This window comes from Ammospiza caudacuta, chromosome 33, assembly GCF_027887145.1.
Source record: "Ammospiza caudacuta isolate bAmmCau1 chromosome 33, bAmmCau1.pri, whole genome shotgun sequence".
Lineage (NCBI taxonomy): Eukaryota > Metazoa > Chordata > Aves > Passeriformes > Passerellidae > Ammospiza > Ammospiza caudacuta.
Window position 1 is genome coordinate 1,299,177 of NC_080625.1, and position 9,894 is coordinate 1,309,070.

General features: G+C 44.4%; 1 protein-coding gene across 1 annotated transcript in view; it reads right to left on the reverse strand.

The window, feature by feature from the left end:
* Positions 1-42: 42 nt before the first annotated feature.
* VPS52 (VPS52 subunit of GARP complex) overlaps positions 43-9,894 on the reverse strand; it is a 53,251-nt gene continuing 43,399 nt past the window's right edge. Inside the window, exons 16-18 of the mRNA XM_058822529.1 lie at positions 9,022-9,133; positions 4,754-4,872; positions 43-1,136 (exon numbers count right to left, since the gene is read on the reverse strand). Of these exons, the coding sequence (XP_058678512.1) occupies positions 990-1,136; positions 4,754-4,872; positions 9,022-9,133 (378 nt within the window). The 3' untranslated portion in view covers positions 43-989. The remainder of the gene's footprint in view (positions 1,137-4,753; positions 4,873-9,021; positions 9,134-9,894) is intronic.

The following is a 9,894-nucleotide window of genomic DNA, read 5'->3' on the forward strand; positions in this document are numbered from 1 at the left end:
CGGAGCCTCCCGCGTTTATTGCAGTGACATTTGGGGGGAAAAACGGCCATTTGGGGAAAATCGGGAATTTTGGGGGCAAAAATGGGGATTTTGGGAAAATTGGGGGAAAAAATGGGGATTTGGCGGGGGAAAATGGGACTTTTATGTGGAAAAATGGGGATTTTGGGGGGGGAAATACGAGGATTTTTGGGGGGAAAAAAAAGGAAATTTTGGGGAGGAAAATGGGAATTTCAGGGGAAAGAAAAAGGAATTTTGGGGACAAAAAAAAGGGAATTTTAGGAAAAAAATACGGAAATTTTGGGGGGAAAGAACTCAGAATTTTAGGGGCAAAAAAGGGGAATGTTATGAAATAAAAAGGAGAATTTTGGGGGAAAAATGGGGATTTTGTGGAGGGAAGAAAAGGGAATTTGGGGGGGGAAAGGGGGAATTTTGGGGGGAAAACATGGGAATTTTGGGAGCAAAATGGGACTTTGGGATCTGAGGAGAATTTCCAGGATTTTTGGGGTGAATTCCTGGGATTTTGGGGAGGAAAAAAAAAGGGAACTTGTGGGGAAAAAAAGGGAATGTTTTTGGGGAAAATGGGACTTTTAGGTAGAAAAAAACCAGAAATTTTGGGGGAAAAAAAAGGGAACTTTTGGGGCAAAAAAATAGGAATTTTGGGAGGCAAAATGGAAATTAAAAAAAAAAAAGGAATTTTGGGAGGGGGGGAAGGGAATTTTAGGGGAAAGAAAAGGGAATTTTGGAGCCAAAAAAACAAATTTTGGTGAGGGGAAAAAAGGGAATTTTAGGGGGGGAATTGGGATTTTTGGGCGGAAAAAAGGGAATTTTGGGGGAAAATTGGGGATTTTTGGGGGGAAAAAATGGGAATTTTGGGGGGATAACATGGGAATTTTGGGAGCAGAATGGGACTTTGGGATCTGAGGAGAATTTCCAGCATTTTTGGGGTGAATTCCAGGGATTTTGGGGTGATTTGAGGGGGTTTTGCGTCCCTAGAAGTTGGGTTTGTGCTTTTTGAGCTCCACCATCAGGTGGTGGATGTTGATGAGGTCGGAGCGCGCCGGCAGCGCCCGCAGCGGGGGCTGCTCCAGAACCTTCTGGAAGCGGTGATAGACCTGGATCAGCTGCGTCAGCGCCGCCTGCAAACGGCAACCACAATTCCAAACTCTGCCCCAACTTTTCCCAATTTTAGCCCATTTTTTCCCCGTGTTTTCCCCATTTTTCACCCATTTTCCCCACTTTTTCCCTGCTTTTTTTCCATTTTTGGGGGGTTTTTTCCCATTTTTCTCCCATTTTTCCTCCTTTCCCCCTGGATCAGCTGCGTCAGCGCCGCCTGCAAACGGCAACCACAATTCCAAACTCTGCCCCAAGTTTTCCCCATTTTCTCCCAATTTTTCCCCTATTTTCTCCCATTTTTCCCAGTTATTTTCCTTTTTTTTCCCCCTTTTTTTCCCCCTTTTTTCCCATTTTTCCCCCTGGATCAGCTCTGTCAGCGCCGCCTGAAAAACAACAACCACAGTTCCAGACTCTGCCCCAACTTTCCCCAATTTTCTCCCATTTCCCCCCCAATTTTTCCCATTTTTCCTGGGTATTTTCCTTTTTTTCCCCCCTTTTTTTCCCCTTTTTTCCCATTTTTCTCTCATTTTTTCCCCTTTCCCCCTGGATCAGCTGCGTCAGCGCCGCCTGCAAACCAACAACCACAGCTCCAGACTCTGCCCCAACTTCCCCCAATTTTATCCCACTTTTTCCCCGTTTTTTCCCCATTTTTCTCCCATTTTCCCCACTTTTTCCCTTTTTTTTCCCTGCTTTTTTTCCATTTTTTGGGGTTTTTCCCATTTTTCTCCCATTTTTCCTCCTTTCCCCCTGGATCAGCTGCGTCAGCGCCGCCTGCAAACGGCAACCACAATTCCAAACTCTGCCCCAAGTTTTTCCCAATTTTGTCGCATTTTTCCCCAATTTTCTCCCATTTTCCCTGGTTACTTCCCCCCTTTTTTTCCCCCCTTTTTTCCCCCATTTTTCTCCCAGTTTTTCCTCTTTCCCCCCAGATCAGCTGCGTCAGCGCCGCCTGCCAAATGGGAAGGAGAATTCCCAACTTTTCCCCAATTTTCTCCCATTTTCCCCCCATTTTCTCCCATTTTCCCCGGTTATTTTCCTTTTTTTTCCCCCTTTTTTCCCCCTTTTTTTTCCCCATTTTTCCCCCTTTCCCCCTGGATCAGCTGCGTCAGCGCCGCCTAAAAAACAACATCCGCAATTCCCAACTTTGCCCCAACTTTCCCCAATTTTATCCCATTTTTCCTGGGTTTTTTCCCTGGGTTTTTTCCCCTTTTTTCCCATTTTTCTCTCATTTTTCCCACTTTTTCCCCATTTTCCTCCCATTTTTCCTGGTTTTTTCCCCCATTTTTTCCCCATTTCTCCCCCCATTTTTTCCCATTTTTCCTGATTTCCCCCCCCTCCATTTTCCCCATTTTTCCCCCAGTTTTCCCCTTCCCCCCTTTTCTCCCATTTTTCCCGTTTTTTTCCCCATTTTTTGCTTTTTCCCCCTGGATCAGGGAAAAATGGGCAAAAAAGGGGGGGGAAAAGTGAAAAAAAAAGTGGGGGGAAAGGGGAAAAAAGAGGGGGAAATGGGGGAAAAAAGAGGGAAAAATAGTAAAAGAGAGAAAAATTGGGAAAAAAAAGAGGAAAAAATGGGGAAAATGGGAGAAAAATGGGAAAAAAGGGAGAAAATGGGAAAAAAGGGAGAAAACAGGAAAAAATAGGGGGAAAAGGGGGGAGAAAAAAGAAACGGGGGAAAAATGGGAAAAGGAGGGGAAAATGGAGGGAAAAATGGGGTAAAAAGAGAGGAAAAGTGGGAAAAATTGGGAGAAAAAGGACGAAAAAACAGGAAAAAATAGGGGAAAATGGGAAAAAGGGGGAAAACTGGGGAAAAAGTGGGAAAATGGCAAAAAAGATGGGAAAAGAGGAAAAAAAAAGGAGGGGAAAGAGGTAGAAAACGGTAAAAAAAGGGGGGGATGAAAACAAGAAGGGAAAAATGGGAAAAATTTGGGAAAAAAAAAGAAATAATGAGCAGGAAAAAGGAGGGAAAAGGGGGAAAAAGGGGAAGAACTGGGGGAAAAGTGGGAAATGGCAAAAAAGATGGGAAAAGAGAAAAAAAAAAGGAGGGAAAAGAGATAGAAAATGGTGAAAAAAGGGGGGATGAAAACAAGAAGGGAAAAATGGGAAAAAGAGGGGAAAAAAGGAGGGAAAAATGGGGTAAAAAGAGAGGAAAAGTGGGAAAAATTGGGAGAAAAAGGAGGGGAAAACCAGGAAAAAAAAGGGGAAAATGGGAAAAGGCGGGAAACTGGGGCAAAAGTGGGGAAATGGCAAAAAAAAAAGGAGGGAAAAGAGATAGAAAATGGTGAAAAAAGGGGGGAAATGAAAACAAGAAGGGAAAAATTGGGAAAAGAGTGGAAAAAAGGAGGGAAAAATGGGGTAAAAAGAAAGGAAAAATGGGAAAAAAATGGGAGGAAAAGGAGGAAAAACCAGGAAAAAATAGGGGAAAATGGGAAAAAGGGGGAAAACTGGGGAAAAAGTGGGAAAATGGCAAAAAAGATGGGAAAAAAAGGGAGGGAAAAGAGGTAGAAAATGGTGAAAAAGGGGGGAATTGAAAACAAGAAGGGAAAAATGGGGAAAATTGGGAAAAAAAAGAAATAATAAGCAGGAAAAAGGAGGGAAAAGGGGGAAAATGGGGAAAAACTGGGAAAAAGTGGGAAAATGGGAAAAAAGATGGGAAAAAAAAGGAGGGAAAAGAGGTAGAAAACGGTAAAAAAAGGGGGAAATGCAAACAAGAAGGGAAAAATGGGGAAAAATTGGGGAAAAAAAGAGAAATAATGAGCAGGAAAAAGGAGGGAAAATGGGAAAAGGGGGAAAACTGGGGAAAAAGTGGGAAAATGGCAAAAAAGATGGGAAAAAAAGGGAGGGAAAAGAGGTAGAAAATGGTGAAAAAGGGGGGAATTGAAAACAAGAAGGGAAAAATGGGGAAAATTGGGAAAAAAAAGAAATAATAAGCAGGAAAAAGGAGGGAAAAGGGGGAAAATGGGGAAAAACTGGGAAAAAGTGGGAAAATGGGAAAAAAGATGGGAAAAAAAAGGAGGGAAAAGAGGTAGAAAACGGTAAAAAAAGGGGGAAATGCAAACAAGAAGGGAAAAATGGGGAAAAATTGGGGAAAAAAAGAGAAATAATGAGCAGGAAAAAGGAGGGAAAATGGGAAAAGGGGGAAAACTGGGGAAAAAGTGGGAAAATGGCAAAAAAGATGGGAGAAAAAAGGAGGGAAAAGAGGTAGGAAATGGTAAAAAAAGGGGGGGGATGAAAACAAGAAGGGAAAAATGGGGAAAAATTGGGAAAAAAAAAAGAAATAATGAGCAGGAAAAAGGAGGGAAAAGGGGGAAAACTGGGGAAAAAGTGGGAAAATGGCAAAAAAATGGGAAAAGAGGAAAAAAAAAGGAGGGAAAAGAGGTAGAAAATGGTGAAAAAAGGGGGGAAATGAAAACAAGAAGGGAAAAATTGGGAAAAATTGGGAAAAAAGGGGAAAAATTGGAAAAAAAAAAAGTAATAACGAGCAGGAAAAAGGAGGGAAAAGGGAAAAAAGGAGGGGGAAAATGGGAAAAAAAGAGGGAAAAAGGAGCAAAAAAAGTGGGGGAATGATGGGAACGGGGAGGAGGAGCAGGAAGGGGCAGGAGAAGCCCCAAAGTTCTGGAATTTCCCAATTTGGGGTCCCCACCTGGATGATGCCGGTGCCGATGCGGAAGTTGCTGAAGGATCTCATCACGTCCTGGCTCAGCGCCTCCACCGCGCCCTTCCAGCTGCCCGAGAAGCCCCGGATCAGCTGAGTTACCCTGGCTAAAAATCACAATTTTCCTCATTTTTAGCAATTCCAAGCACTTCCCAAATTTTCCCACTTTTCCCCCATTTTTTCCCGAATTTTTGCCCCAATTTTCCCCATTTTTTCCCCTTTCTCCTCCCGTTTTTTCCTCAAATTTCCCCCCAATTTTCCCCTCTTTTCCTCCATTTCCCACCATTTTTCCCCAATTTTCCCCCCATTTTCCCCCCATTTTTCCTGATTTTTAACCCAAATTTTCCCCATTCTTTCGCCATTTTCCCCCTGCTTTTTCCCCATTTTTTTCCCCATTTTTCCCCCATTTTTCCTGAATTTTTCCAGAATTTCCCCCCCCATCTCCCCCATTTTTCCCCATTTTTCCCCCCATTTTTCCCCCCATTTTTCCCCAATTTTTCCCATTTTTCCCCCCAAATTTCCCCCAGGTTTGGGGCTCAGCGCCTCCCACCGCGCCCTTCCAGCTGCCCGAGAAGCCCCGGATCAGCCGCGTCACCCGCGCTGAAATTCACAATTTTCCTCATTTTTAGCAATTCCAAACATTTCCCAAATTTTCCCACTTTTCCCCCATTTTTTCCCGAATTTTTGCCCCAATTTTCCCCATTTTTTCCCCTTTCTCCTCCCGTTTTTTCCTCAAATTTCCCCCCAATTTTCCCCTCTTTTCCTCCATTTCCCACCATTTTTCCCCAATTTTCCCCCCCATTTTCCCCCCATTTTTCCTGATTTTTAACCCAAATTTTCCCCATTCTTTCGCCATTTTCCCCCTGCTTTTTCCCCATTTTTTTCCCCATTTTTCCCCCATTTTTCCTGAATTTTTCCAGAATTTCCCCCCCCATCTCCCCCATTTTTCCCCATTTTTCCCCCCATTTTTCCCCCCATTTTTCCCCAATTTTTCCCATTTTTCCCCCCAAATTTCCCCCAGGTTTGGGGCTCAGCGCCTCCACCGCGCCCTTCCAGCTGCCCGAGAAGCCCCGGATCAGCTGCGTCACCCGCGCTGAAATTCACAATTTTCCTCATTTTTAGCAATTCCAAACATTTCCCAAATTTTCCCGCTTTTTTCCCCAATTTTTCCCGAATTTTTGCCCCAATTTTCCCCATTTTTTCCCCTTTCTCCTCCCGTTTTTTCCTCAAATTTCCCCCCAATTTTCCCCTCTTTTCCTCCATTTCCCACCATTTTTCCCCAATTTTCCCCCCATTTTCCCCCCATTTTTCCTGATTTTTAACCCAAATTTTCCCCATTCTTTCGCCATTTTCCCCCTGCTTTTTCCCCATTTTTTCCCCATTTTTCCCCCATTTTTCCTGAATTTTTCCAGAATTTCCTCCCCCATCTCCCCCATTTTTCCCCATTTTTCCCCCATTTTTCCCCCCATTTTTCCCCCCATTTTTCCCCAATTTTTCCCATTTTTCCCCCCAAATTTCCCCCAGGTTTGGGGCTCAGCGCCTCCACCGCGCCCTTCCAGCTGCCCGAGAAGCCCCGGATCAGCCGCGTCACCCGCGCTGAAATTCACAATTTTCCTCATTTTTAGCAATTCCAAACATTTCCCAAATTTTCCCGCTTTTTCCCCAATTTTTCCCGAATTTTTGCCCCAATTTTCCCCATTTTTTCCCCATTTTTCCCCCTTTCTCCTGATTTTCCCCCAATTTTCCCCCATTTTCTCCCCATTTTTTCCCCTTTTTTTCCCTCAATTCTTCCCAAATTTTCCCCCTTTTTTTCCCATATCTCCCCCCCATTTTCCCCAGATTTGGGGCTCAGCCCTTCCAGCTGCCCGAGAACCCCCAGATCAGCTGCGTCACTCGGGCTAAAATTGTGAATTTTGCTCAATTCCACACAATTCCCAACTTTTCCCCATTTTTCCCCATTTTCCCCCATTTTTCCCCTTTATTCCTCCCTTTTACCTGATTTTGCCCCCATTTTTCCCCCTCTTTTCCCCCAATTTTCCCCCATTTTCCCCCGTTTTTTACCCTTTTTTCCCCCCATTTTTCTTTAAGTTTTCCTGAATTTCCCCCCAATTTTCCCCCATTTTCTCCCTCAATTTTCCCCAAATCTTCCCCCCAATTCTTCCCAAATTTGCCCAGGTTTGGGGCTCAGCGCCTCCACCGCGCCCTTCCAGCTGCCCGAGAAGCCCCGGATCAGCTGCATCACCCGCGCTGAAAATCACAATTTTGCTCATTTTTAGCAATTCCAAACATTTCCCAAATTTTCCCACTTTTTTCCCCAATTTTTCCCCATTTTTTCCTGAATTTTCACCCCAAATTTCCCCATTTTTTTACCCATTTTTCCCCTTTCTCCTCCCGTTTTTTCCCCAAATTTCCCTGAATTTCCCCCCAATTTTCCCCTTTTTTTCTCCATTTCCCACCATTTTTCCCCCATTTTTTCCCCTTTTTTCCCCCAATTTCCCCCATTTTTCCTGATTTTTAACCCAAATTTTCCCCATTCTTTCGCCATTTCCCCCCCCCATTTTCCCCCACTTTTCCTGAATTTTCCCAGAATTTCTCCCCTATCTCCCCCATTTTTTCCCCCAATTTTCCCCTTTTTCCCCGATTTTTTCTGAACTTTTCCTGAATTTTTCCCACATTTTCCCCCAATTTTCCCCAGGTTTGGGGCTCAGCCCTTCCAGCTGCCCGAGAAGCCCCGGATCAGCTGAGTTACCCTGGCTAAAAATCACAATTTTGCTCATTTTTAGCAATTCCAAGCATTTCCCAAATTTTCCCACTTTTTCCCCATTTTTTCCCGAATTTTTGCCCCAATTTTCCCCATTTTTTCCCCTTTCTCCTCCCGTTTTTTCCTCAAATTTCCCCCCAATTTTCCCCTCTTTTCCATTTCCCACCATTTTTCCCCAATTTTCCCCCATTTTTCCTGATTTTTAACCCAAATTTTCCCCATTCTTTCGCCATTTTCTCCCTGCTCTTTCCCCATTTTTTCCCCATTTTTCCTGAAGTTTTCCAGAATTTCCCCCCCCCATCTCCCCCATTTTCCCCATTTTTCCCCCCATTTTTCCTGAATTTTTCTCCAATTTTTCCCCCATTTTTCCCATTTTTTGCCATTTTTCCCATTTTTGGGGTTTTTCCCCCATTCTCACCCTCCATTCCCCACAGTTTCCCTCCCCCATTCCCATTTTTCCCATTTTTGGTGTTTTCACCCCATTCTCACCCTCCATTCCCCGCGGTTGCTCTCCCCCATCCCCATTTTTCCCTTTTTTGGGGTTTTTCCCCCATTCTCACCCTCCATCCCTCACAGTCTCTCTCTCCCATTCCCACATTTCCCATTTTTTCCATTTTTCCCATTTTTGCCCATTTTTCCCGTTTTTCCCCCATTCTCACCCTCCATCCCGCGCAGTTTCCCTCCCCCATCCCCATTTTTGCCCATTTTTCCCATTTTTCCCATTTTTTCCCATTTTTCCCCGTTTTCCCCCATTCTCACCCTCCATCCCGCGCAGTTTCTCTCCCCCATTCCCACATTTCCCATATTTTATTTTTTTCCCGTTTTTCCCCATTTTCCCCCATTCTCACCCTCCATCCCGCGCAGTTCCCCTCCCCCATTCCCATTGTTTCCCTTTTTTCCCATTTTCCCATTTTTCCCGTTTTTCCCCCATTCTCACCCTCCATTCCCCGCAGTTCCCCTCCCCCATTCCCATTTTCCCCATTTTTCCCATTTTTCCCCGTTTTTCCCCCATTCTCAGCCTCCATCCCGCGCAGTTTCTCTCCCCCATTCCCATTTTCCCCATTTTTCCCATTTTTGGTGTTTTTCACCCCATTCTCACCCTCCATCCCGCGCAGTTTGTCTCCCCCATTCCCATTTTTTCCCATTTTTCCCATTTTTCCCATTTTTCCCATTTTTCCTATTTTTCCCATTTTTTCCCATTTTTCCCCGTTTTCCCCCATTCTCACCCTCCATCCCGCGCAGTTTCTCTCCCCCATTCCCACATTTCCCATATTTTATTTTTTTCCCGTTTTTCCCCGTTTTTCCCCATTCTCACCCTCCATCCCGCGCAGTTTCTCTCCCCCATTCCCATTTTTTCCCATTTTTCCCATTTTTTCCCGTTTTTCCCCATTTTCCCCCATTCTCACCCTCCATCCCGCGCAGTTTCTCTCCCCCATTCCCACATTTCCCATATTTTATTTTTTTCCCGTTTTTCCCCGTTTTTCCCCATTCTCACCCTCCATCCCGCGCAGTTTCTCGCCCTCCCCGCGCTCCAGCAGCGCCTCGGCCTCGCGCACGAACCCCACCAGGCCCCCGAAGGGCGGCGCCAGCAGCTCCTCCACAAACTCCTGCAAAAACCCAAAATCACAAAAATTCACCCCAAAAATCACAATTCTACAAAAACAGCCAATTGCACCTGGTTTGCCCTTTTATTCCCCGCATTTTTCGCCATTTTCCCCAATTATTCCCCATTTTTTCTCCATTTTTTTCTCCATTTTCCCCCATTTTTTCCCCATTTTTGTCTCCATTTTCCCCCCATTTTTCTCTTCATTTTTCCCATTTTTTTCCTCCATTTTTCTCTTCATTTTTCCCATTTTCCCCCCATTTTTCTCTTCATTTTTCCCATTTTTTTCCTCCAGTTTTTCTCTTCATTTTTCCCATTTTCCCCCCATTTTTCTCTTCATTTTTCCCATTTTTTTCCCCCATTTTTCTCCATTTCCTTCCCATTTTTCCCCATTTTCCCCCGAAGGGCGGCGCCAGCAGCTCCTCCACAAACTCCTGCAAAAACCCAAAATCACAAAAATTCACCCCAAAAATCACAATTCTACAAAAACAGCCAATTGCACCTGGTTTGCCCTTTTATTCCCCGCATTTTTCGCCATTTTCCCCATTTTTTTCCCCATTTTTTCCCCATTTTTTCTCCATTTTCCCCCCATTTTTTCTCCATTTTTGTCTCCATTTTCCCCAATTTTTCTCTTCATTTTTCCCATTTTTTTCTCAATTTTTCTCTTCATTTTCCCCATTTTCTCCCATTTTTCCCCATTTCCCCCCGAAGGGCAGCGCCAGCAGCTCCTCCACAAACTCCTGAAAACGCCAAAATCACCCAAAT